The sequence below is a fragment of the Sturnira hondurensis genome, unplaced genomic scaffold (genome assembly GCF_014824575.4).
Source record: "Sturnira hondurensis isolate 20B ecotype Veracruz unplaced genomic scaffold, ASM1482457v3 Scaffold0006655, whole genome shotgun sequence".
Taxonomy (NCBI): Eukaryota; Metazoa; Chordata; class Mammalia; order Chiroptera; family Phyllostomidae; genus Sturnira; species Sturnira hondurensis.
Window position 1 is genome coordinate 586657 of NW_028079286.1, and position 27629 is coordinate 614285.

General features: G+C 42.9%; 1 protein-coding gene across 1 annotated transcript; it reads left to right on the forward strand.

Annotated features, from left to right (window-relative positions):
• The first annotated feature begins 54 nt into the window (after positions 1 to 54).
• On the forward strand, positions 55 to 27629 carry EGLN3 (egl-9 family hypoxia inducible factor 3). The gene is made up of 5 exons (XM_037050252.1): positions 55 to 698; positions 20208 to 20327; positions 21882 to 22018; positions 23753 to 23826; positions 24710 to 27629. The coding sequence occupies exons 1-5, from the start codon at positions 342 to 344 to the stop codon at positions 24739 to 24741; spliced, it is 720 nt and encodes a 239-aa protein (XP_036906147.1). The 5' UTR covers positions 55 to 341; the 3' UTR covers positions 24742 to 27629.

The window sequence follows — 27629 nt, forward strand, 5'->3', positions numbered from 1 at the left end:
TGACGCGTCAAGTGGGCCGGCTGCCCCGCTGGACCTCAGCCTTTCCCCGCCTGGGGCCGCCGCCGCACCATTGGTTGCTCTGCCTCCAAAAGGGGCCCTCTCACTTCTCACTGGTGCTCGGTCGTGGAGCTCCCAAGTCTCTCTGGCCCCTGAACTGGATGCCCGTTTCCCAGGGTTGCGAGCAAGTTTCCCCTCTCCCTGGCGCTGCGTTGGCTCGGGGACCGGTCAGCTGCAGGCAGCTGAACCCCGGGACACACCAGCCGCGTCTCAGCTGCGCGCACTCGTAGGTCGCTCACTCTCGGTACACGCTGGGGGTCCCAGAGCTGGACTCTGAGGGCGAGATGCCCCTGGGACACATCATGAGGCTGGATCTGGAGAAAATCGCCCTGGAGTACATCGTGCCCTGTTTGCACGAGGTCGGCTTCTGTTACTTGGACAACTTCCTGGGCGAGGTGGTGGGCGACTGCGTCCTGGAGCGCGTCAAGCAGCTGCACAGCAACGGAGTCCTGCGGGACGGCCAGCTGGCCGGGCCGCGCGCGGGAGTCTCCAAGCGGCACCTGCGGGGCGACCAGATCACGTGGATCGGGGGCAACGAGGAGGGCTGCGAGGCCATCAGCTTTCTCCTGTCCCTCATCGACAGGCTGGTCCTGCACTGCGGGAGCCGGCTGGGCAAATACTACGTCAAGGAGAGGTCCAAGGTAGGACGCGCACGGGCGCCCCGCCGCCGCTGCAGCCCGCGGGGACCAGAGACCTTCCGAGTCCGTTGTCTGTCGCCTTCGCAGGGCTACAAGAAAACTTTAATTTTTCACCAAGAAGAAAAGAGTCAGTCTGGTCTCCCCGCCCCGCCCGGGGAAAATCCACTGAAGGATCTTAGGTTTATACTTTGAATGACCTTCTGATAATTTTGAAATAATGGCTCTAGTGGTTGGTTTAAGACAAACTGTGGCTTTTTGGTCTGATTTTAAATGGAGGTTCTCAGAGGTTCAAATGAGGGACGGGTTGTTAGAAACATTGTGTGTGATTCGAGACACACGTAAATTCATGACCTTAAATGTCTACCTTAAAAATCACCTATTATTGCCCTCCATTGATTCCGAAATGACTCCTGTGAACACACTCTTAAAAAATTCTGGCAACAGTTGTGACTTCGCAGTGTGGCATTCCGTTTGTGAAGTTTGGCCGGCAGGGAAGGAGTTGGCTCCTTTGCACTTTTCAGTGCCACCCTTGGCTTGTGCGTTCAGGACACTTAGATCATCTAGGTGCTTTTGAAAATCCTCTTCTGGTGCGGAGCCTGCACCACCACCTTCTCTTTTCCTAACTATCAGCTGATGGGGAAATCTACTCAAAAGCACCAGTTATGTGATCAGGAGAGGACAGTCAAGTTCCTCTGGAAAGAAATCATGTTTTTGCTCACAGCCAGAAGTGACTCCCTGGGTAGAAATTTATCTTGGAAATATTTACAGGTAGATTGGCAGAAGTATGGGAATGCGTAGTGTGTTATTTGGGGTAGTCTAGCTACTCAGTCTTTTCTACCAGTGATAAGCCAGCCAGTTTTCCTGTGGCAGTTCTGAGAGTGATTTGCATTTTTTTTATTGTGGACTGGTCAAGGGCCACCCTGAACTGTAGAAAACGTTTACTTTATTTAACACAACAAGGCCTAACATGCTAGCATGAGAAGGAAGGTGGATATTCACCTGTGCACCATTCTTGAACCATATAGATTGTATTTCTCAATTTAAGATTGATCCTGTGATAACATACCATTGTTGTCGCATTGGTCCCATAAGCTGAGAGGGACACTCAATACAGGGCGAATGGTGAAGACCAGAAATGTGTAGAAATGAAGGGGTTGGAGTGGGTGAGTGGAGTAGAGGAGAGACAGATGACTGTATACCTTTCAAGCAGGAGAACATGAATAGCATATCTGACCACATTGTTAATAAAGAGACACAAAAAGTAAATCTTAGAGGAAAAAACTGCTTTCTAACTTCTACTTTGATTTGGGGAAAATGCAGAATGAGCTGGACTCAGTAGAAGATTGATGCTAGTTTTCTTCCTTGTATCGTGTGGGTGGTGGTTTAGAAAGCTGTTTGCCTTGATTAGTCTTATTTTTGCACCTTGCCCGGCCAGGGCGGGGTAGGGGAGGGGAGGGGAGGGGACTAGCTGGCCTCAGTGTTACACAGGAGCCTGTAGCTTCAAATTGAGAGAGCAGGTGACTTCTCACCGGTTTTAAAAACTTTCCTTCAAATGTAGTATTAGGAAGCTCCCCCTAGTCTCCTACCCCTTCCCCAGCATTCTAGGAACAGGATTTGCTCTGAGGGAGTCAGAACTAATTGGTAGAAAGAGGTCACTAGCATATTTGAATGTGAAATATTTTTGTTTAGCTTTGACTTAAGAACAGTGGCAGGGCTTTGACTAGCTAGGATTTAGCTCCACAAATGGAATGAAAAGCACTGTGTATGTCCGGCCAAGGGAATAAAGATCTATAGGTATCATCTTCCATTATGGGTTATCTTCTGAGTAGAACAAATAACTTTTCACTTAACAGAAAATGACTGTGCGTTGAAAAGAGAAAATTCATCTCTGTCCACTGAAGACGCGTCTGTCTGTCCACATCCAGATTTCCAGCTCTAATTTGGTTGTCTTGGCACAGAGCATTTCATTCCTTCTCTTCAGAAAAACCGCCTCCAGATTGGGATATTCCCAACCAATTAGAACCAAATGTAAACCAGGCTTGAGCAAACAATTATTACAGTAAAAAATTTTTAAAAGTTTGATTTGCTTGTGTAAAGAAGTCTCCTTAGTAGAGTCTGTGGAGTCTGTTGAGTCTCTTGTTTGAAGTTCATTGTTAAAGCATTGCAGAAACACATTCCATTTCTACGTGATTTATATTAGTTTCACCTTAATTTAACCTTATTTACTTTTGTTCCTTCAACTAAATACTTTGTGCTACATCCTTCAAGTAGGTTTTCAGAAAAACTTATTTTTAAAAAAGCAGAACATGTGAATTTACTTTAAATATTTTTGTAAGTTTCTATTATGAAAAATTTTAAACAGAACTTAGACGCTAGTATATTGAACTTCCATCACCCATTTTTAACATTAGCTAATACATACATTTATTTTAGAACAGTTGGTTTTCAGGTACTTTAAATTCTTGGGGTTGTGCTTACTAATGCATTGATCCTAATTAAATACTTTTTTCCTGAAATTTTTAAAGGTCATTGAATGATGTAATAATTCCCTTTATCTCAATGAAGCAATAGCAAAGGCATTGGCAATAAAGTAGGAACAGATACTGGAATTGAAATTAAAATTGTAGAAGAGTGGAAAGAAATATCAAAGGATTCCCCCTCCCTTTGGCAGTAAGAACTGCCCAAAAAGTTACTAGTGGTCAGAATTTTGGCAGTAATAACTGCCAAAAAAGTTGTTACTGGTCAGAATTTATCTACTTGGTTGGAGAAAAGTCCTAGGGTGCCCGATACTCTTCGGGAAAGTGGTTTCCATAATGTAGTACAGCAATATGGCGCCCCCTAACATCAAGCCTGATCATTGCTCTCAGGCTATCAGAAGATTTATCTGTTACTTCCTCTTGGAGAAGTGAGACCATATCCAAAATAAATATTGGTTATAATTTGCTCCTTTTGCTCTGGATGCCTAGAAAATGGCTGCTTTCCAGAAAACGTGTAATTTATGGAACTGAATGTCCTGCTTGAAGCATCTCACCATAGGCTGGCTAGTGAGTAACTAATGATAATAACTGCCTTTTAATGAGCCCTTTGCTCTGTCTGGCACTGTGCTAATAAGCACTTCACACACACTGTCTGTCTGACTTAGTCTTCAGAACCACAATCTTCCGCAAATTGAGTGATCAAATCATTTGCCCAAGGTCACAAAGTCAGTGGTATGAAACTGTGTATCATAAAAAATGGGGAAAAACTCATAGATATAGACAATAGATAGTGATTACCAGAGGGGAAGAGGGTAGGTGAGGTCGAAGAGGGTAAAGGGGGAATAAATGGTGATGGAAGGAGACTTGACTTGGGGTAGTGAACACACAATACAATATACAGATGATGTGTTACAGAATTGGACACCCGAAACCAATATAATTTTATTAACCAACGACACCCCAATAACTCAGTTAAAAAAAAGAGATACATTTAAGTTTGGGGCTTAAGCTGGAGGCTACTGACCTTGTAGCCTTAGGAAAGTTGCTCAATTTTTACCAAGTGTAAAATGAGGGATAATTCCTTAGAGCTTTTCAGGGCGGGAGTGTTAAATAAGATTATATACCTAAAATTCTTAGCAGATCTGAGTGTTCATAAGTGTTATAAGGCTGGAAGTGGAAGATTTGGGATTCTAAGCCAGGTCTGCCTGACTCCAGAGTCTGTGTTCTTGCCTGCGATGCGCCTGCTTTTCATCCTTTCCTTTGTTTGGCAAGTGCTCACTCAGGGTGGGGTACCGGGCAGGGCTTGGGGGTCCAGCAGTGGACAGGCATCATAATCCCTGCGTTGTGGGGCTTAACATTCACTTGCACTTTTGAATTGCAGGATCTTCTAGTTCACCCTGATTAGTTCTCAAGCCTAAAAAAGAATAAAGACAAAACCCCCAAATTGAAATGGGTCAGCAAAGTACATTTGAGGGAGACAACGTAGGGCTGCGCTAATGTTTTCCCACTGTTACTGGCAGGGAAAGTGTTAATAAGGCTGGTTGTTGGGGTCCCTGACTGGAGTAGTTCTGGATGATGCAGTTGTGGGGGATCCGTCGTCCCCCTGGAAACCATGCAGAGAAGTGACCAATCAGCAGAAAGTCTGGAGCAAAAGAAAATGTGTGGCAGAGGGGCGGGTGTGTTCCTTTGCCATCCAGCAGTAACAATTTTGGCCCGCCCTTGTCGTGTGATCTCAGGAAGAGCCATTACTCAGCGGAGCTTTTCATGGTTGCAAACTCCTTGAAACCAAACTGGGATAATGCATTGGAGGCTCAGGATCTCTCAGGACCCAGGGGCAGGAAGTGCAGGCAAGGTTCGCAGAGGAGACTGCAGCCTGGAATCACGAACCAGAAGGTCCTCAGCCTCAGTTTGAGATCAACAGACACTTGACCAACATTCCAGACTCTGCTTTTTCTTCCCGTGGAGAAAGTGGGGTGGTCTTGCCTTGGCTCAGGCGACCCATCAGCCTCGGTTTGGGGTGATAGTGGGGTGCATGGAACCAGGGGTCCCAAATACGATGCCAGGACCCATGACAAGTGCAGTTCTTTGAGCGTGGGGTTTGAAGATTAGACACTGTCAGTGGTGTCTCTGCGATTAAAATCTTAAAAATCTACCCGTGTATGAGGTGCTTAAGGGGGTGAGGCACAGAATTTGAAACGCTGGGACATTTTTCTGTAGGAGGTGATGGATTCCTATAAAAGGGTTTGTATTTAAAAATAACTTAGCTCTTGGAGGAAGGAAATTAATCCAAGGAAATAATTTATAGAGCATAGCCTCAGTGACAGTGAAGCAAGTTTCTCCACTGGGCGGTTTTCATAGTTTTTTGGGGTTTTTTTTGTCTCTTTTGTTGAATAACAAGTGGGGACAAGGAAGGTAGGTGTGGTGTGCGCCACTGGTCACACAACCACAACTTTATCTGCTTTCAGGGAAGTGGAAAGTCCGGGGGTATCAGTTTAATTTTATTCATTGATGAATTGTTAAGTGTCTTGTACTGTAGTAGACTTGTAAGTGGCTGAGGGAAGGGGGTAAAAGTGATTATAAAACCACCCAAAGAAGCTGAAAGTTGAGTGGTATGAAATAGTTGTCACTAACTTTACTTTCTGTTTTTCTGGTTAAACAGCCTACTTTTACACTGACTAGTCATTTTTCTTTCTCTTCTTTGGGCTTTCTCCAATTTCTCTGTTTTAAAATTAAGTGATCAAAATAAGTTACCCAAACTATACAGGATTTTAATGGCACAGGTTTTTAAACTTAGAGAGGTATCAGGAATCACATCTACCCGATTCCCCAATTATTCAGCAGTTTGTACATTTGGAGAGACGAGGTCTGGTGCAAGTTCTTGGGGCAGGACACGGGTGGGTCTTGAGCCTAAGCAAAGGTACTTAAACAGAGAGAAGCTAGCCTGGCTGGGGTCTCTCTGTAAGTCCGGTAGACTGGGAGACGGGGTCAGTAGGTTAATTCAGCTGCATCAGCATTTTATTTGGGAATTTTAAGTATAATTCTAACTTAAAATTGACAAGCACCCTTTCATGGAATTATGTAAGTCTATCTGTGCTTTTGACTTGCGGGTGTCATGAATTTTTTTCCTGTTCTGACCTCACTCAGCCCAAAGCAAATTGGTGAACTTTTTCCTGGTTCCCAACTCTGCCTACAAAAATTTCAGATTTAATAAATAGTAAGCCGCCTTGCGGGTTAACAGCGCCTTTCTGAAAACACAGCACATGTGGAAGACTTCTCCGATGAAGCTGAAAGGTGGGGGTGGGGCTTGTCCCCTAGTGAGCAGAGCCCTCTGAGAAACCCCCCCAAGCACCCCAGCAGTGTGTGTGTTGATAAAAAGCTCAGGGGACATCTCACCCGTGGGCTGCATTTGCTCAGTTTGGCAAGGCCTCTCTGCTTTTGACTCACCTTTGCAGCCTCTGGTAAATTAAGTGACATTTTCACCTCTGCCTATTGACTACTAAGGAGTAGCTTGCACATTTGAACAATGGAGAAGGTTACTGATCCTTTGTTAATTATTACAGCAACAGACTTGATAATTCCTTCATAGCAGCACTTTGTAGCTGTGAACTAATATTGCTCCAAGAAACGGGTGTCATTTTTTCCGTAGTGTTTGTCAGACGCGCATGTTCTGACAGTAACCATAGTTCAGATGTATTCTGCTGGGCAACTGCCAGGGGTGTCCAGCCGGTAGCTGAATCCAGAGGCACTGGAACTGTAAATGCAACAGACAAATCATTTTATGGTGCCAGACTAAGGAATTCGTCTTTGGCGGATTGCCAGGGGCCGTTGACTTGGCTCAGATTCAGAGCTGTGCGTGCGTTTGCCAAGCGAGATTAGTTAGCTCGTTTCGTTATACTTGAATTGATACCCCATTTCCTTTGATTATTTCCATCTTAAACTAGTATGGCACTTACCTTAATTTTGCATCTTCTTTTGATATTAGGATTTGTGGATGAGTTCCTATTTTTGTTTCTGGTGAGCTCGTAGTGACTGAGTGTTCTATTTTTCACCCCTGCCCCAACCCAGCCCCAGCCTGGCAGGCACAGGACCTTGCAGTTGGATAATGTAGGCTTTCAGATCTGTGTTGGACTCATTCTGCACCTACTCACTGAGTGTCCTCAGCGTTCAGTGCCGTGTCAACGCCTCCTTACTAAGAAGGATGTAGCCCATTTTTGATTTTTCAGGAGACTTGATGATCAACAGTTCTCAGTTTTTGGAGTAAATGCAACTATCTCATATGAAGTATTGCTTTCCTTCCAAAACAAGGCCAAAATACTGTTATCATATGGAATAATCTCAAAATACAAAGAATGTGATAGTAGTCTTGAGGATTTGCCAGTGAGAAGCAGACAAAAGAAAAACTCAGTTCCAGGTGTCGGTGACGTCTGTTTTTGGTTCTCTAGGGGAAGTTGCGGAAGTTTCAAAGTATTCAGGATACTACTCTTCTTTTTTCCCCTGGATAATACTGTTCCATTTGAGTATTGCTTGGAAGAAGTAAAGCTACATTGTTTTAAGCAGTCTGCACATCTTTCGGAGCATGTGCTGTCTTCTCCAGACACATAGATCAGGAATCTGTCGTGCTCCTCCCTCTTAATGCCCTCCCATTTCTACTCATCTGTCTAGTCACACCTGAGGCACTCACTGTGGCTCAAAAATCTCAATAGCCCACACAAAATTGACAGTGAGTCTTTTGTTTGTGTGTTCATTTGCTTATTTGTTTTTGATGGCTTTTTTCCCTATTCATATGGTTTTGTAGGTTAATTTGAATGATTGGAATAAATAAATAAAACCTTTCACAAACACAAAATATGGAAGATTCAGGCAGGAACTTGCACTATTACTGGTCGAAGTTTTGGCTTTTTTTGTTTTTTAGGTTCACTGTGGAACTTCAAGTTTTGTCTTTTTTTTATAATTAAATTTAGTTTTGCTTTTATAGTAGAATTCCTTGAGGAAGAAAGAGTATTTCAAAGGGACTTGGTTTAACCATAAATCACCTGCCTTTTGTTTTCATTCTCCCTGCAATCCATTTTAATGTGCTTTTGTCAGAGTGTAAATGGTCCAGAGCCCACCTCCTACCATGCAGTCACCACGCTTTCAAAGACCCAACCGGGCTCTGCCCCCATTGTCTACTGTACATGCTGAGTGCTTCTTAGGGCGCCATTTAAGTTCCTCCACATCTGACCCCACCTGACCCCCTCTGACCCTATTGACCTTTCTATACTTAATCTCCTGCTCACCGCCTTCCTTCTCTCCCAATTCCTGAACTGCTACGGATTGATTTGCAGGCGTACTGAGCGTCCCCATTGTCTTCTACTCTTCCAAATCCATCTTAGTGCCTTCTTCCTGCAGTCTTCCCTCTGCTCCCTAGCACTCTGCAGGTGGCTCAGTCCAGGCTGCCCCCGCCCATTTATTTCTTTGACTGCTTACCCTAACCCCACATTTACTTAAAAGCCCCTTTAAGGCAGAGCTTATTAAGCTTAATATATACGTTTGGTGCTTTGAACAGTCCTTGGTGATTCATAGGTGCTCGTTGACTTAATTTCATCTTCAAAAGGAACTTTGATTTCAAAGGATGTCAGGATGTCAAAAGAAAAGAAGAGAAAAGAAAACAAAACAGAAAACAGAAAAAAGATTTTGCCCCCTGGTCCCTAATTTGATGTCAAAGTGTTTAAATATTTTATTACATTAACATGTTATGCTTTGGAAGGTTTTTTCCTCAGTGCTGGAATTCTGTGCCTGTCCCCGGAAGGTCACACCTGAAGGGGTCACACCCCAGAAGGTCCAGCCCATTCATACAGCTCTGGCTCAGAGAAGCAAGAGAAGACTGTGGACCATGAGGGCTGGAGTCCTGGCATCTGGTCCTAGCTCAGCCCCTGGAAAGTGGCATCTCAGGACCTCCATTTCCGCTTCTTTAGGAATGAGTTTGATTTGTGTTTTTATCTTTTAGCTTAATTTAGTCAGTACCTACTAGTACACCCTAGGATGGATGTTTTTACATTTTATGTCATCTCACCACTGTGAACTTGGGCAAGTCAGTTCTCTGAGCCTGACTTTTATAATATGGATATAATAATAAATATCTGCCTCCGGGATTATAAGGAATTCAATAAAAATAATTTTCATCTGAGAATGAAATTTCAAAGTATGAAAATTTATGAGAATAAATATTCAGAGTATGAACATTTATGAGAATAAATTTTCATCTGCGAGGGCAAAGAGGTCCTCTCAGTGCCTGTCACTGGACCCCAGAAGAGAGCTGACTGCCAGCAGCCAGTCAGACCGGGGAGGATCACTGACGTGACGGTAATCCTCAGCTTGCTGCCGAGTTACAGCTGGAATGTTTCCTGCCAGCTTTAGGAGCCACACTGCCAGCCCGTGCCAGAAAGTGCCCCAGGAATGCCTCTCGCTTCCTGCTCTGCCCACCACCTCCTGTTCCGCAGGGTAATCGTGCAGCTGACGAATTCCCCTCTACCTTTTCTCATCTAGGGTAAGGCATTGCTCCAGGACTCTAGGTCTTGCCACAAAATGTGAGATGTGGTTCTCAAAGTGTGGTTCTCAGCATCACCCGGAAACTTTCTACAGATTCTTGGGTTTCTCCCCAAACCAAGTGAAACAGAGACGCACAGGTCCTCCAGGTGGTTCTCACCCATGCTCATGTCTGAGAACTACTGGGTGAAATGAAGGAGGCTAGATGGGATGATGGTGCTGTGTCTTCCTACAGTTTCTCTATTACAGAGAAGATCAGAGTTTGGCCATTTGATCTGAGCTGAGCTTATTCATTGCTGAAATTGAAAAATGAACATGTTTTTAGTTCAATTTAGATTCCTCGAGAAAAGACCGCCACGCAGTAACATGTTAAGTATACACATACACATTTTTTTTCTGTTTTTGTACCAATAGAGTTAATTTTCCAGAACCAGAATTAGAGTGAAATTTGGAACTGATTCTTTCCTGCTGTGGTGAACGGAGCGAGAAGCCTTGGCTAAGGGATGCTTAGTATTGCTCCTCCCCGTACCTAACCGCGCGCCAGGAGCGCGGGTTACTGGCAAGAATGAGAAAGAATCGTAGTGGTTTTGGATGAGCACCAGCTAAGCAAGAGTGTCTTAGGAGCGGATGATTCTTTCTGCATTGAGCCTGTAGTATGTGCTGACTGTGGTCACCACACAGAAGCCTACAGCGATTTCTGGTGCTCTGGAGGAGGAGGGCCTCCTGAGGGAGAATCCAGAAACCTGGTGTGTGGGGGGCGTGGGGTGGAGCTGCCAAACAAATCAAAGTGATGACTGGGCAGAGGTTGGGAAGTGCGTGTTGCTCACGGGTCCTCCTTCCGCATGGAGGGCTTTGCTTCCCCGTTAGGATTTGAGCCAGTGCTGGAAAGCCGCAGAACCGCCTGAGAACCCTTTGGTGCCTTGTCTTGGAGTTGAAGGCAGAGTACTCCAGCCACGGCCGCTTTGGAGATAATAACACCCATTCTGACTTAGCAAGATTTTCCTGATATTTTAGAAGTAGTGTTCAGTGGTGGAGAGACCCTGCCTAAGTCTGTAATGTCTCGTAAATTACTTTTTGGGTCTGCCTTTCAGTTTGTATGTTTGTAAAAGGGGCTTGTATCTAACTTGGAGGAACATGAGGGCAATTAAATTAATCATTTCTGCAGCCACTGCCCACCCCCATTCCCAGACTCAGAGGCAGGCATGCCTTTATTTCTAGCCCTTTCACTGCTCCCCAAAATGCTTCATACATTTCTCTCAGAAGAGCTTTTTACTTCCTACTGGTCTAGGAGGTCTTCTGGATCTCACCCCTTCTATGAGCCACATGGATCTGTATCCATTGTGTTCTAATTAACATAATTTTAGAAAGTTCTGTATTCAGGGGCTGCTAATTAGTGTGGTAGTGGAGAGTTAAGATGTCTCCTAAACAAGTTTTTCACCTATGTGAGGAAAATTTGTCTCACCCTTTGTCTTCCCAAGGGGAATATACTTTCGTATTTCCTCAGAAATTTTTACTTAATTGCTCATTTATCATCTGACTTAGAAACAAGTCCGAAAACTTTGGCTGCTTGCCTTCCACAGAGCCTGGCGGGGGCAGAGCAACACCATGGGGAGGGGGCGATGGGACTCTGGCATGGGAAGCAGATTTGGGCCCTGCAGAGACTGCAGAGACTGCGGAGGGTGTACTGTGGGGTTGAGCTGGTCCTGCAGTATGAGTAGTGGAGCGAAGACAACTCAGACAACGGGGTACTTTGCCACAGGGTTCAGAGTCAACTTCCTTTGCTCCTTGCTTTTGTTATGCACCAACTCTCACCCCCCACCCTGAGCTTTTAGTTCATAGACTCAATTCCAAGCACAATCATTTTTCATATTTTGGGTGTGGGTTTTTTTTGCATTTTATGATTTTCTATTGTTATGGAAAAGACGGTAGGCCAGGGTGAGGGGGAGTCAGAAACTTCAAGTAGAATTGAAGATCTTAGTTCCTTCAAAAATGGGGTGACTTGGCAAATGTTAGACATTAGGTGAGCCATCCTGGTAGGGCATGACTTGGTTGTTAAGACCTCCCACTCCACAGCCAGACCGACTGGGTGTGCAAAGAAGGTTATCAGTCCTCCTCCTGCCTCAGTTTCCTCATCTGTAGGATGCAGGTAATGGTTCCTGCCTCACGGGGTTATAATGACTACTGAGTGAGGTAATGTTTGTGAAGCACACAGACCAGGGTCAGGCACGCAGCGGGCACCATACGAGTGTTTGTTCAGCTCTCACTGATTTGCTGCGTGTCATTCCTTTCATTCAGCAGCTGTGTATTTCCAAGTGCTGAAATGCAAATATAAATCTATGATCTGGCTTTCTAGCGAGTGCTTTACCCTTATTTTTTTCAGCATAGTTGCAGTGTCCCAAGTTAATACTCTTAAAATTCACTGGGAATTGCAGGTAAAATGTTTTCTTGGTTTCTATTAAAAATAATGTTTCCAGGCATTTTTCAGGACATGTTTTGATTAGTCACTATTTTTTGTGGATTAGCCATTAATAGAATCTTGTCTTACCATTTGTAGTTAAGTTATCGTAGATTCCCTAAAGTGTCTTGGGATTCATTGAAGATGAGAATTTAAAGACAACCATATTCTGATGATCCGACAGTCGGAAACATTCTTTGTTTTCTACTGCATCTGGAACCTTCAAAGAGCTCCCAGTAAAGTTTTATTTTTCAAATGAGACTGCTTCTCACCATCAAAGTTAAATATTGTGACTCCCTATCCCCATGTAGCCTTAAGAATTGCTCATGAATTTGTTTCTCTGTATAAGTAAGATAACTTCTAGGTCCTTATAACTTCCAGGGGTAATGACTCTGCGGAAAAGGGGGCAGTGTCACTCATGCAGATGACTGCTGCTCACCGTCACCCCCCACCAGGAGATTAAATGAGATGTGTGTAAAGCGGCACCCTGAAGTGCCACCTGGATCCTGGGTCCTCAGGAAATGGCAGCTATTAGATTTGCAAAAAGGTGTCAGAATGGGTGTGGTTACGTGCCTCTCTCACTGCCCTCAACTCTGAGCCTAGCTGGCTTGTACCGATTTCATAATTTCAAGGAAGCCCTTATTCAAAACATTTCTCTGGTGACTGGGGCAGTGACAGGGGGAGGGAGGTACTCTCCCGTGCATGTTCCCTCTGTGTCCCGGGCTGTGTGCTCAGGGTGTGGGCTGACTGCCACCCTCACGCAGCGCACGTAGCCCTGTCACTCAGCCGTCACTGGGCTGGCCCAGAGCCAGGCCGCTTCGGGAAGGACTTGCCTTCCCAAACCCAAGCAGCCTGTATTGATATGTCGATGTTCCCTAGCCTGTTTACTGTGCTTAATTGCAGGGCTCTGGCTGAATCCCCTCAGAGGGGAGGAATTAACCACAATTCCGGGAGGAATGACAATAGTCTCTTAAATTCCTGGCCTCTAAGAGCTTCAGTTGCTTCTTGGGGAAGGACAATTCAGATTCACTTAAGTTCATGCACAAAGTGGAGGGTCCTCTGGAATGGAATCTTGATAGAGAGCAATTAGACTTCACCACCCACAACTCTGCTGTAGTTTGTGTGTGTGTGTGTCTGTGTGTGCATGCACGCGTGCACTTTCTGGGGGCTGGGGTGGGAGCCCAGCTCTTTAATGTAAGATTCTCACGGCATTATTTTCACTGAGCTGGGAGAACTAGAGAGAAGGTTTCTGAATCTAGGTAATCGCTGGTGGCAGTTTGGGTGATCCTGAATCTAGGACCCAGTTCATAGTAAAACAAGGGTGGTGATGAGAAGGTCTACCTGGGGACAGGTTTTCAAATGTAGATGCTGCACCCCCCTGCTCAGGACGCTCTCTCTGACCAGGAGGGACTGCAGACCCACCTCTCAGAGCCACTGAGAGTCGCTTGTAATGTCTTGCTTTCGTTTTCAGAATTACTTAAGTTCCTTGTATTACAACAAAATTCAGCTCTGAGGCATGGTGATTATTGTTCCAATTGGAGGTGAGGTTGTGTGTTCACGCAGGGTTCTGGGGGTGTAAGTTCAGAGAGAGAAATCTTTAGTATGGATGTCGGGCAACTGAGGAAGACATAAATGGTTCTCAGTGTAGAAACAAAATTGTAGAAAATATTTTAATGAGTAACTTGGGGGCTGTTGAAAAGATTACAGTAAGTCCTCAGTGTTGTCAGTAGGTTCTGAGACTGTACAAATGAAACCACGTCTGATGAAACTGGTTTTACCATAGGCTATGGAATATAATAGATGCTGTTCCTACAGCATCTTGTCAGTGTTGTCACGAAACAGCGTTTTCAAGGACCTGCCGAATTTACCCGACTTTACGTGTTTGACTGGTGTCCTGAATCTTCAAAATTGCCAGGTCAGACGCTGGAACATTGGGGAGGGTAGTGCGGTGACTGGACACGGCTCACATTGTTGCCAACAAAAGCCTGTTTCCTAGTTCCTCCTCCTGCTGCTGCCTTAGTCTTTAATGAGAGGTGGTAGGAGGAAGGAAATAGCTCGGCTGGCTCTTCACCAACTAGATGACAGACAAGACGGCAGATAACTAATGACGGTTTGCACAAAGTTCCCTATTTTTTCTCTAACATGCCCACATTATCTACAACTAATTTCTTTATGCCAAATCCAGATGAAGTTAGAATGAATATATAAAAATTCTGAGGCACTTTACAAGCTTCTGAGTTGTCCATCATCTTGTCAAGAACTTACTTTTTTGTTCAACGTCGCACAAGCAGAGGCCTGGCAGCAACACGAACTTTGTTGGAGGACGTTTCCTTGAAACTGTTGGAGGAAGCATTGCATGGTTGTCACCATCTTGTGACGTCGCCTTGTGAATGTTGTACTAGAGTAATTGAATTTGAGTGACACCAGTGGGTCGCACAAGGTGCCCTTGAAGAGTATGGACCCCGGAACAAGGGAGATGAGGACAGGCTAAAGCCGCAATTCCAGTTTGCTTTCCATGGCCTCTGGATTTCAGTTCCTGGCCCTTGCAGAGGATTTTTGGAGTTCTCCTTCTCCTTGTCACAGCCAAATAGAAAATAATGGAAAATGACATTTTGGCTTAATTTATCTTTAGTTTTTTTTTTGTTTGTCTTTTTAGAGAGCAAAACTTGCAAAAGGCATGCCTCTTCCATTTTTCTGTCACGCCAGGCTTTCCTGTGGTGTGTTTCCACTTAGCACTTTGGATACTTAAAAACTCTTTTATTTTTGGTTTTCTTTTAAAAAAGGAAAACTTTGATTTCAGAACTGCTGCTAGCACATGTAGTGCCTTCGTTTCAGTTTTTAACAACATTCCCCCCCCCCATGAATTACCAAGGGGGACCCCTTCCCCAGCAGGTGCCATTATGGGTCTAGGACATGAAGTGTTCAGCCATGCGGCTGCCCTGCCTACTGTCCACATTCAAGATATGTGTTAAAATATGTGCTGAACACAAACCCCCCAGAAAGAACGACCCCACAACGAGTATAGCCTTTAGCACCTCCACCCACAGCGGACTAGAAACATTGGCAAGTTTGTTACGAGGCTGTTGTCACCTGAATATAAATTAGATCCATTTTTGGCCAGAAAACTTCAGCTATTACACTCGCCATTATGATGGGTTTCTTGGCTGCTTTTAAGCTAAAGAAGGTGCATCGTCTTGTGTATTTCTTCTCAACTCCTTCCGCATCTTATTCTCCATGTCGTTAGTGCCTTATGCGGGGGAGGGAAGGATCCTGGGTCTCCTCTGCTTTGTCCAGAGTGGACACAGGGGAAGGACTTGAGGAGCAGAGTCCTGGAGGAGGCAGGTGGAATGCAGTTTGCACTGTAGGGTGAGGCTGTGCCTTTGGACCACAAACATCTGAACCTGGTGAAGGGAGCTGGGAAAGGTGCCCACTTACAGCTCAGGAGCTAAAGCAGGATAGCTGATTTCTTAGGAGATACAGATGGTGATCTTCAAATACAACCTGATGTATTTTTTTTGTGGCCCTCATTTAAAAATTGGGGTAAAAAATATTCAGGAGCATTTAGCTACAAATCCAGTTTGGTTGTCTGCTCCTACCCTAAAATCAGAGAATTCTGTAGGATGGTAAATTCCCTGGTGTAGGGAGCATAGCATGCACTCCAGAGTTCTGACATGTATACGTATGCATGATTGGTTTCAATTATTTGTTACGCACAAGTGCCAAAAAGAGTTGAAGCTATAAAGCACTTAACTAGAATCAGATCCCTGAAGGGGAGGCATGCTGAAGCCCCAGCAAGGGGAACAGAAACGAGCATATCGCCCACTTTAAAAATAGCTAACATTAAGCAGCATAAGGAGTATCTCCTTCAGTCCTCTTAAACCCATTTTACAGATGAGAAAACTGAGGAGCAAAGCAGTTAAGTACAAGTCTTTTGGACTTAGGTTGCATTTTATTTGAAGTATGCTCAGCTCAAGACCATTCATAATTCAAGACAAATCCTTACAAAGATTGGCTGATATTTCTGCATAGCAGTTAGATGGGTCTCTTAGCCTTTGGCATGGACCCAAATACCAGTTTACAGGTCATTCAGCCAGACAGCTTTGAAGCTATGCTATTTTTGACACATTAAAAAATAGATTCCCATTTATTACAAATTTTGCAAATAAAGTAAGACTATTAATATTTCAGTTTGCTGATTTAAAATTAATGTAAAATGCCACTTCATTATAACTTGTTCAAGATCAAGTCTTACTAGTGAATCTGGCTCCCAAAAATCTGTTGTTATTAGAGAAGTGGCAAGCCTAACTGGAGGCTGGGAGGGGGCAGTTATACCCCCATGGCGGCCATGTGTCTGACATGTTCATCATTGCTGAATGGACAGAGGGCATCTCTGACGCCAAGTGTTTGAAATGGTTCATCTGTGCAATCAAGGCCTGGTTAGTTTCCGTCAAGAACACTCTATTTAGGCATTGGTATGGAAATCCTTGACTTTCATTTTTCAACTTTACCTTTGTGATTGATGAGATTGCGTTTTCTATGAAGTTGGCTTACCAAGAACCCTGATAGAACAACTGTTTTCTTTTCCACTTGTAGCATTTGGGGGACACATTTTGTTACTTGTATTTGGCTGTTAAACTTTGTATATCTGTGTACATCTTTAAAGAACACATACAGATTTCCTGCCTGAACGTGGCTGTCTCTGTGTCTAGAGTACATATCTTTGGTCTGCAGCCAGCCTGGGAGCCTGGGAGGAGTTCATCCCTCAGCTAATTTTCCTTTGGCTATGGAGCTGGAGCTGTCGGGAGGCCTCTGAGGATGGGGGTGGGGGGTTCCATGCTGGGGTCAGAGGGAGAAATGGTAAATGCATAAGGGGACTGGTGGATTTATTTGCATATCCAGCAATGGAACTAAAAGACTCTCTTGTACATGCTTCTGTAGATCACACTGACATTTCAAATATTAATCCACTCACGAAGTTTTGGCAAGTGTGAAGTCTGTAATAAATGAGACATCTTCCTGATCTGTGTCCAAATCATTGTGTGGCATGTTGGTCACATGATAATGAAAGTACTTTGGCGCTGTTGTTGTTGTTCTGAAACACTCTCCTTTATATACTCTAAATCCCTTCCCGGGCTTGATGAGGTTTAAGCAGCTGCTCAGTTGACCCAGCCGGTTTCCGGGGTTTGTTCCTGTCCCGTGCACGAATTGGCTCAGAAATGAGTGACTTGTTACTGACGTGATCCTTGCTCCTGAGTGCGTTGTAAGCCTCCTGGTTTTAGACAGTGCCAAAGACCAGCAAATAGCCAGGAATGTGCCCAAGCCAAGACCCATCTCCTATGGCCGTTGTCCAGAAAACACTGATAAAATTGACTGTGCGAGGTTTGAACAGGCCCACTGAGGCCCACAGTGATTTCCTTCCATTGTTTCGGACTTGATGCCGTGGCTTCACCCACCAGGAGAAAGGGTGAAGATTTACTGTGATTTTCTGTGACCAGAGAAACTTTCTCTGTTCCTCTCCCTTGAGCAATCAGAGACTTTGCTGACTCTTAGAGGTTCTGGCCCCTGGAATTTGCTAGGTCTTTCTCTGTGTGTTTAATAGATACAGCAATTCATTAAGGATGTACTTTTGTGAGTTGTATCTGTTTTTTCACTTTTTGAATCCAAGCGGAGGCCTGAGGCAGATGTGTGTTGATAATGCCCTGAAGAACGGCCCCTCTCGCTTTTCCTGAGATAGATGCTTAGATCGAGTCTTAGATCTTCCTGGGCTGTCAGAGGCCATGTAATCCAAGCCCTCTTTACAGAAAAGAAATGCAAGTAGCTGCAGAGCGAACTACGTGGCAGGCATCCGACCACTGACCTTTTCCTTAGAATTGAGCTGTTTAGGAATATAAGTTTACGGAGCATCGATGGAGTGCTTTTTCTTTTCAGGGCTTCACAGAGGGGTGAGGCTGAGATGGTAATTATTTGTAGCTTAAATGAGTTTCATTATTGGCTCAGTGGTGGCTCTCATAATCCTAATAGCTGCTTCCAGGGACAGGTAATTCCCTCGTCATTATAGGTGACTTCATTTATCTCTTTTTCCGCAGCCGGGCCCGTCATTTCTGTCTGCTACCAATCACCTTTCCCCAGGCCATTATTTGCCTGGTGGTACCATCATTTGTTAAATCTTGATTGCAGTAGCCTCAAAATTCCACCTTTTGAAAGATGTCCAAGCTAACAGCCTAACTTTACCTCCTAGATGACATTGCATTGACATTTTAGATGTTCAAGGGTAGGGTATGGGGATTGCTAGCTGCATAGGAATATGAAGTTTGATGGATATGGTGATTTAAGCTTTAAGATCACCACAAAACCCAGTTACCATTCAGCCTTATTATTGTTTTAGAGACATGGTTTTTTATGAAGTCAATATGCAGTGTGTGTGTGTGAAGCCTGTAAAGCTGTATGCCTCGTTCATGCCTTCATGTTACTACTGGGAGTGACTTGGCACCCACAGCGCTGAAGCTGATTCATTGAGCTACTCTAGTGCATTAGTTGGGGCCTCTACCTGACTGATCTCTTCCCCAATATAACAATCCTGCCATTTACGGGAGAAAATACGAACTAGATTGCTACACGTATATTGGAAGATAGGTTTTTAAAGTGACAGAAATCTATATCGATTTAGATAGAATGTACACACATACTGCACATACTCTTTAGACAAAAGAGTCGCTCACTAACTCATTCATTTGTTTATATCACATTTTAACAGACACCTTCTATGCGTCAGGTGCTGTTCTGGGCACTGAGAATACATCAGTGACCAAAGCAGGAAAAATATCCCTTTCTTCATCTTATGTTGCCAGTTCCAATATCTTCTTTGCATCTATCTTGTCTCTTTAAAAATATTTTAGAAATATGGCAAAGTGTCTGTGCAAAGAACTAGCTTTTGCTGATGCTTTTCTGTTTCTCGCTGTAATTTCTCCATGGGACGATGAGGGCAGAGGTGCAAGTCCTCACATAATAACCTTGATTTTGCCGCAGCCCTTTTGATAGTCTTTTAACATCATTGAGCAGGTCTCAAGTTTCTGATCACTAATATAGAAAATGTGTATGTCTAAGTAATAAAACAGTATAAAACTTAATAATAAAACTAAGTAATATTTTAAGTAAATTTGTGATTTTGTGTTGGGCTGCATTCATAGCCATCCCAGGAGTCATGCGGCCCACGGGCCATGGGTTGGACACCCCTGGATTAGGGGTTTGTTACCCTCTTAATAGTAATTCTCAGTAGGGTTTATAGTAATTTAATAGTAACTGTCAGTAGAATATTTAGTATGGTTTTCTGCTTTATTCCTTCACTTGGTTGATACAGGTAGTGCTTGGGGAAAGGAAGAGAACTTCAGGTTATCATCTGGTTTGGTAATAATCAGTAGGAAGAAGACACGCATTGGGAAACGTAAGATGTGTCTGTGGCCTTTTCTATGAGCCAGATGTGACTGGTTCTCTGCTCACAAGTTAGGACACAGCTTCCCATTGACCCTTCCTTCTTCCTTCTTCCCCAATCATTTGAGCAAGCACGACCTTTTCCTCCTTGGAGATTGGTTTCCGCCTCTTTGTAAATGCGAGTATCTCGAGTCCCAGATCTAAGACAGCAGGTAACTTGGTGATTCAGAGGCACTTGTTAAATGGGCATAATCCCTAAATTCCATACCTAGTGATTCTGGTTTTTTAGATCTAGAGAGGGAACCCAGAACCGCTATTTCAAAAAGGAGGAGTGAAAAAAGATGGGCATCCTAATGAGATATATATGGGTTACTGTCTAAAATGTTCCCCAACTCTGGGAATATTGTTGAACCACCTTCTACCGGGCTGCGCCATAGGTGTGACTTGGCCATTAAATCTTGAATGCTGAAGAGTCCAAATTTATGTACTGCACATGCAATTACGATGCCAGCAGTGCCCGTAAGTGTCATATAGTACCTCAGGAGAATATGTCACTCGGCTGTTCACCAATGGGAGAAGATTGTCTCAGCTTTGTTAACCATCTTTCTTGGGATTCCTTCTTCATAGGCAATGGTGGCTTGCTACCCAGGAAATGGAACAGGTTATGTTCGACACGTAGACAACCCCAATGGCGACGGCCGCTGCATCACCTGCATCTACTATCTAAACAAGAATTGGGATTCCAAGGTACTTTGGACTAATGGGAAGAGAGTGGGAATAATGGGGTTAGAAATCATTGGAAAAGAGTTCAGATGGAAAAAAGGAGAGTTTGGAGTTCATAATTCCCACTGGTGAATCTTTTCTATTTTATATCCCCCATGGTATTAGTACTAAAGTTGATGAGATGAAAATAATGAATATGAAGTAAATGTGATGGGGGGGAGGGTAGGGTCGTTATTAGGATATGGAAGGAATGGTTGATGAAGAGAAGGCAACTTGTTATTTTAGGGATTGACATTTTTAGTGTAATCGAGAGCTGACAAGACTCTTAGTGCAGAATAAGATACACACTTTTCCCTTCCAGCAGCAACATTGAGAGAATTCCGCAAAAATAGCACTGTAGGATATAAAACCATCCCCCAGGCGAGGTTTCCCACACAGTCCTCTCTCGTGGGGTGATACATCTCATTGGTGGCTGCCTGCCATGGCCTGCTATGGTTTGTGAATGCCAAAGGCTTTATGGTTTATTTTTGTATTTTTGAACATATAGATAGAAAGAGATAGGAAGCCTGGTTCCACACTTACAAACATTTGTCTGGAATGTGTGTCCTTTCTGCACACTAAGGATGATTTAGGAGTCTGGGAAGTCAGACCTTTGTAAGCTTATTTGGCTTTTGAAACTTCTGCATCTTCATGTCCCGTTTATTAGGGCAGATGCTGGCTGTCATGGGCTGGGATATTCTATCCGGGGTCAGAAAACTAAGCCTGGGAATCCAGTGAATGGGTGGCAAGGCTTGTCTCTTCTTCCTATTTGGTAACATGACTAGACTCTATGCCTTAGCTGCCCTTTAAAATCCTGAAAGGTGTTGTTACAGACAAGCAAGTAAAGTTGCCAGGTTTGTGACAAAATATTACAGAACGTGAAATCATTCAACAAAGATTTGAATGCCTGCTAGGGCGAGGCATTGTGCTGTGGTGGTGGTGGTGGGGGCATTGATGTGTGAGGCCTGCATTCTCCCCTGCTGCGGTCGTTCTGGTAGGACAGATTGGGTGAACACGTGAGGTGAAAAAAGTAACTCAATAAAAAGAGAAAGACATGTAATAAGACTATAGATAAGGGGGTCTGAGAGTTCAGAAAAAAAGCTTGTCTCTTCCAACTAACAAGGTCACACAGGAGCTAGTGGAGCTCAGAGGGAAGCTGTAACTTCTAATTGGAGGGGAAGTTGTGTGGAATTGTTATCCTAGGAAGCTGTTAATATTAGATTAAACCATGTGAAATTGCTGGGGAGGCATTGTAGGTCGAATTTGTTAAATATTGGTAATTCTGTATGATTCGACTTAATAGAACTTTATTTTGTGTCCATGGGCATCTCGACTGTGGGGTGAGGTGAATAACGAAGCAGCTCTAGCCAAGTGTGAAGTAAAATCTGGTACAAAGTATGAGGCTGAGGTGAAAATTTGGGAGTATATATGCTTAGAGTGGAGGTTGGAAGATGGCTTTGTTTTTAGATGTGTTAAATGTCATTGTTAATTAGCTGCATGTGAAGCCAGGAAATAATCTTCCTTCTTTGTGGCCCTCAGCTACACGGGGGCATCCTGCGGATATTTCCAGAAGGGAAGTCATTTGTAGCGGATGTGGAGCCCATTTTTGACAGACTCCTGTTCTTCTGGTCAGACCGGAGGAACCCTCATGAAGTCCAGCCTTCCTATGCAACCAGGTAATGGCCAGGGCCAGGATTCCTCAGGAGAAGGTTCTTGTCTGAACCTCAGTTCCCAGAGAATTCTCTAAATTCGTGTCCTGTGGATATGAGGGGGTAACCACACCCCAAAGCTGCTAGCACACCTGTTTGGGGTCAGTTTGAGTTTTCCTTCAAGTGGAAGCTTTGGATTCTTTAGTACACAAAACTTAACGTCAGTTTGTACTATTAACAGATTGTTTCCCATTAGATGAGCATATTGGATTCTAAATTTCCCAGAATGTTTTTCTCTTCTCTCCTTTCTTTCCCATCCCTCTTTTCAAACATCATGTTGAACTGCTATTCCCTGAGAATGTTAGCTATCACATACCAGGAATTCTGTCTGGTCAACTCTGGATGAGCTTATGAGTTGCCAGTTGAAAGCGGATATAGAACTTTGAGAAAAGAAAGAGGAATTTGTTTTGAGTTCTGTTCTTGTTAACCCTTTCCTTAGAATAAAATTGGTTTGGGCTCTCTGTACCAATCATATCCCAACAATTGGATATGAAAGAATTCTGTCCTTAGATTATGCATAGAAAAAGTTTCAGTGTATCTAATCAGTTTCTTATTGTTTAGTATTAATCTAGGAACTTGTTATAATCTTAATTTTGGACTCAGTCTTTCATTTACTTAGTTTTATAGCCAAAGCTGTAAACCAGGCAGACCTGGAGTGCTGTGGGGGACAGCTCGAATTGGGACTAGCAGCTGGGGAAAGGGGGTGAGAGCATGGGTAGAAGAATATTGACTAAACCTTAACAAGCTTACTTAAATTCACATTGTCAAGTTCTTAAGATGTATGTGTCCTCCTCCAGAATCACAGGCTGAGCCCCACACAGACTTGCATATTTAATGTCAAATGTGCCCTAGGTGAGCGGGTAACTATCTTACCACCAAAGGCTGCTTGCGGCCTGTTTAATGGGGCCCAATAATTAGACCCTGTCGTTTGTGCTGGAATTCCCTCCTGGTTCCACTGGTCCTCGATGGCTGGAGTCACAGGAAGCATTAGCAAATGCTGATGGGAAGCCATTGAAAAAACCAAGTGCTATTGGAATTCCAGTAGCTAATAATAGTTATAAAATGAGACTTTGTGAAAACTCATACATAAAAGGACTCCTATTCCAGTCTAGCTCACAGATAGGACAAGGCTTATTAATGAGGACAGAGCAGAAAGCTTGAGGGCATTATTATTCCATTGCGCCTTTGGCTCAGTGTCCAAAACTGAAGAAAGAACGCCAAGAGTTTTATGTGTCCTGTCACTTAAATAAGTTATTCTTTAATGCTTCACTCAGATGTCACCTCCTCTTCCCTGTGCTCTCCCCACCAAGATGGGTCTCAGTCTCTAGCAGAATGATTCCCTTTTTGTCCTTTCCATGTAGATCACTGCACAGCCCGTTACACTGTTTGTTAAATTGCCTGGCTCTCCAGCCAGAAGCTGAGCTCCTTGGGGAAGAGGCAGACATATTCGCACGAGCATTTGAAATCCCATTGCCCCCACTGATGGGGTGCATACTTAGAATTCCTTACATGTTTTGTTGCATTTAAATAGAATTGAAACCAAAGAAGTTTATTTTAAATTAAAATTGGGATGGACTTCTAATGATAGGGAAAATTTTAAATGTTGGCTTTACAAACTCTGAGGGGAGGTTTGTAGGATGCATTTTTTAAAATATCGGTAGTATTTTTAAACCTCTTTTCTAACATCTGCTTATCTTTCAGATACGCTATGACTGTCTGGTACTTTGATGCTGATGAAAGGGCAGAAGCCAAAAGAAAATTCAGGAATTTAACTAGTATGTGTTTGGTAATTTTCTGTGACTTTTGATCAAATCAATCCTTGACTTTTATTCAAGATTTTTTTAACATATATTCTAATCTACTCTGTTCATTCTCAGCTGTGGCTTATACCTTCATATATAATGACACCTTGATGGGCTTAATCCTGAAACCTTAGCCTGAACTCTGCTGGGAAAATCAGAAAAATGTGAAAGATATCCTTTGTGAATGCCCACTTGATTGCATGACAGCTTATAATAGATGGGAAATTGTTAACGTTTTATTATTCATATTCACCCATCTAGCATAATGTTAAATGTTGCCCAGGATTTGGGCACATTGCAAAGGAAATACAATGGAACCCAGCTAGGATGCTTATTGATTATATTGGTGTGGGACCGTGACTCCTAATATAAAAACTGGGCTCATATAATATAAACTGAATATGATTTAATAGCACTCCTCTCCCCTCCAACCAGTATTGTAAAGGAGCATTTCCCACAATATGTTGTGCTGAAACACTCATCCTGCTAGTCTTGCCCAGGTCATTTATGAGAAGGTGAATTCCTTGCCTCTCAACTATGGGGAATATTACGTATTATGTCCCTCTCTTGAAGGGTCACAGTGCTCACTGGCATATTGACCAAGAAAAATCAATCTAAGAAATCCTGCAGTAAAGTCATATGTAACATTGTGTAATTCATGACCTGCTTGGACTATGTACCTATCAAACACTTAAGAAAACCTGTTCTGTTAAGCCCTATCAGGGGGCACTCTGCTCAGTTCTGTTCTGTAAGTCAAGGAGCATTTACTAGAGGCTTTTAAAATGACATGTGTGATATTAAATGCATCAGATCTGGCTCTTAACTCTCTTCATTTTCCTTTCTGTACCTAACCCAGGGAAAACGGAATCTGCCCTCACTGAAGACTGACTGTGCTCCGAAATCCGCTGCCTCATTCATTGTAACAACAGTTCCTGAATTTTCTTCAAGAGTTGAAACCCAAAGAAGCCCTCTTCAGTGAATTGGTGACCAGCAAGCCTCCCCCTGCTTGCATCATTCACATCCCTGTCTTGCAAATGGTACTTGGTGTTTTCTTGCCAAGACTGCATCCACCTTCAGACACTCTCTTTGCCAGATGAACTCCTTATCCAACTCTGAAAATATCTGCAGAAGACCTCTGTGGCCAGCGGTTTAAGGGATAGATTTGGTAATACCGTCTATCGAAATGAGAGCCCAAGAAGCATGGGTGAGGGAATAAATCTGATTTGCACTTTATGTACATTTCCTGATCTGAAAGGAGGAGGCCTGCAATGAAAAAAAAAATGGTGATAGGTGCCACAAAGAGGCATCATTGAAGCCTTAATAGCAAGAAACAGGAATCTGTGTCCTCTGAACAATTTCCAGATGTTTTCAATCCAAGGGCTGTTGGGGTTTCTGGAGAATGATCACAACCCAATGACATTATTACCTCTAGAAAGGGCTGCTGTGGTGGTCAACCATTTATTCGTGTCCTCTGGGTAGACACTCCTTATTCCTGACCCTACAACCTGGACTTCTTGCCTCTGCCCCATTTTACTGAACACGTGACTTTCTGATAAAAAATGACATCATTTATTTTTTATTCTCACTTTTACTTGGAGGGCCTAACTCTTCAGGGGCAAAAACTAGACATTGTTTGGCTGCTTTGTTGAAATGAAATTTGAATTTAAAGCAAAGGGAAAAATATTTACTTGGTAGTTTAGAGATGGCAACCTCTGACGCTAGTGTTGAAAGACCTGGGTCTACCAATATACAACAAATGTGTGTGCATCTTGAACAATTTGAGAGCAAGGTGGAGTTGGAAATGTGCATATTTTCATCTTTCAGTGTTTCCTTTTAAGGAGCTCACCCTTCTTTAACAAAATAAGAAAATATATAAAAATAGGGTGCTATTAAAAGTGGAAATAAAACAAAATATTCTGAAAAACTGTTTGAATTCTTCACATCTTCTGTCCCAAGTTGCTCATCTCAACAGACTCGAGTCTCCAGGTCCACTGTGGTTGGCAGTGCGACCAGACCCCATGGGTCTGCTAGGACGAGGAGGGTTCTACCGGGGCAGCAGACACAGGTTCCTCAAGAACTCTGTATCTAGTGCCTGCTCTGTGAAAGTTACTCTTCCTGGTTTCCAATTTCATTTTCCTATTTTGAAAATCCCTTAATTACTTGTTTGAAAATCTCATGAACTTCAAAGAGCCAGGAATATTTTCTTTGGTCATTTACAGATATTTAGACTTCGCAAGAAAGAACCTTATTTTTCCCTTTTCTGGTTTTAGAAAATTTCCAGCTAAGATGTCTCCATTCTCATAACTGCTCTCTCTTTTTTTCCATGCTACTCATCACCTTCTAACTTACTGTGTAACTTTCTTATTTATTGTTTTTCTTATATCCTTTCTAAGCACAAAGGTAATAGGGATGTATCCCCAGCACCTAAAATAGTACCTGGAACACAGTAAGGACTCAGTTAATACTTCTGAATATCCTCACTCTCCTTCCTTAGCATTTCAATGGTTTGATTGATTTCCTTTATTTTTGGCAGAAAGGACTTGCTGGAATTTTTGTACATACCCATCTCTCATTGTTGACTTACACTTTTCAGCTAACATTTTTGGAAAGCATTGGTCATCATGTCATTTCATATTTGCTTATCTGTTTGAACAGGTCATTGACCCCCTTGAACCTGAAAATTGAACAGAGAATTCTGCCCTTTGGTACCCTGGGAATGCAGGAGTAGTTTATACGAGTAGGGCAGAGTGCACTCTTCCTTCAGAACAATTTTGGAAAATGTCATTAAAAGAGAAAGAAAGAAGGTTGTTTCTTGAGAATTTTGTGTTATATAAAATTGTAACTAAAATTTTTTTCCATAATTACAAATGTCATGAATTACATACTATTCTGAAAGAATGTCACGTTGTTCCAATAATATATCTTTTATTTTGGTCCATATTTTGCCTTCCCAAAATATCAGACCTCTTAGGCCTTGCTTACTTCATTCAGACAAAGGTCCTATAAATTAATAAAGTATATATTAAATCAACTTTTAATGCACTGATTTTTTTCATGGCTGAATTTGAGTTCTGGAAGATTAAGCTGGAAAATACAACTGTAATAGTGTTTGCTATTTTACTTCTCTCTTTGACAGCCCACTTAGGCAATGACTTTGTCTTGCTAAACGATGTTATTTGGCAAATAATCTGATCAATTTCTTTTATATTCCTGGCAATGAAATATTAGGAGCCTACCTCAGTTTTACGTCACCTGCACAGTGCAGAGTCCTTGGCAGGAGATTAAATTTTGAACCAAAGATCCAATTTCATGGAAATAAAAAGTCTTGCCTAAGTGCATTAAATAGATCTTCAGTAGAGTAGTTAATACCAATTAAATACTAGGCTGTCTGGATCACGAATTATCTATCCAGACATAATTTTGTTTTTCCTTCTTTAAATAACTCAGATTTCTTTAGAGGCTGGGTCATCCTAATTTATTTTGGCCATTCGTTCTTCAAATTTCCTGTGTTTCAGAAAGCAATGATGAGAAATGCCATGCTGGGTCAGCAGTTTGTATAGAATAGGGTTTTGGACATGTCAGGTACTTTTATATTTGATAACTATGAGGACAAGTACAAGGATGTTCTTGGTAAAGTTATTTCAAATGAAAATAATACAAAATTGACTTAGCTTCAATCTTGAATCTTTTGAATGGCATGACAAGAATACTGATTAGCTAGATGGTCAAAGACTATTGTCAAAACAGTGGAAATAAATTGTTCTTTTCAAAATGAA

Bases quoted from the DNA above. Each gene is read 5' to 3' on its own strand.
- EGLN3 (XM_037050252.1), top strand. From the start codon at position 342: ATGCCCCTGGGACACATCATGAGGCTGGATCTGGAGAAAATCGCCCTG. The intron at 20,328-21,881 runs GTACTTTGGACT...TGTGGCCCTCAG, and splicing joins ACAAGAATTGGGATTCCAAG to CTACACGGGGGCATCCTGCG. The intron at 23,827-24,709 runs GTATGTGTTTGG...TACCTAACCCAG, and splicing joins AAAATTCAGGAATTTAACTA to GGAAAACGGAATCTGCCCTC.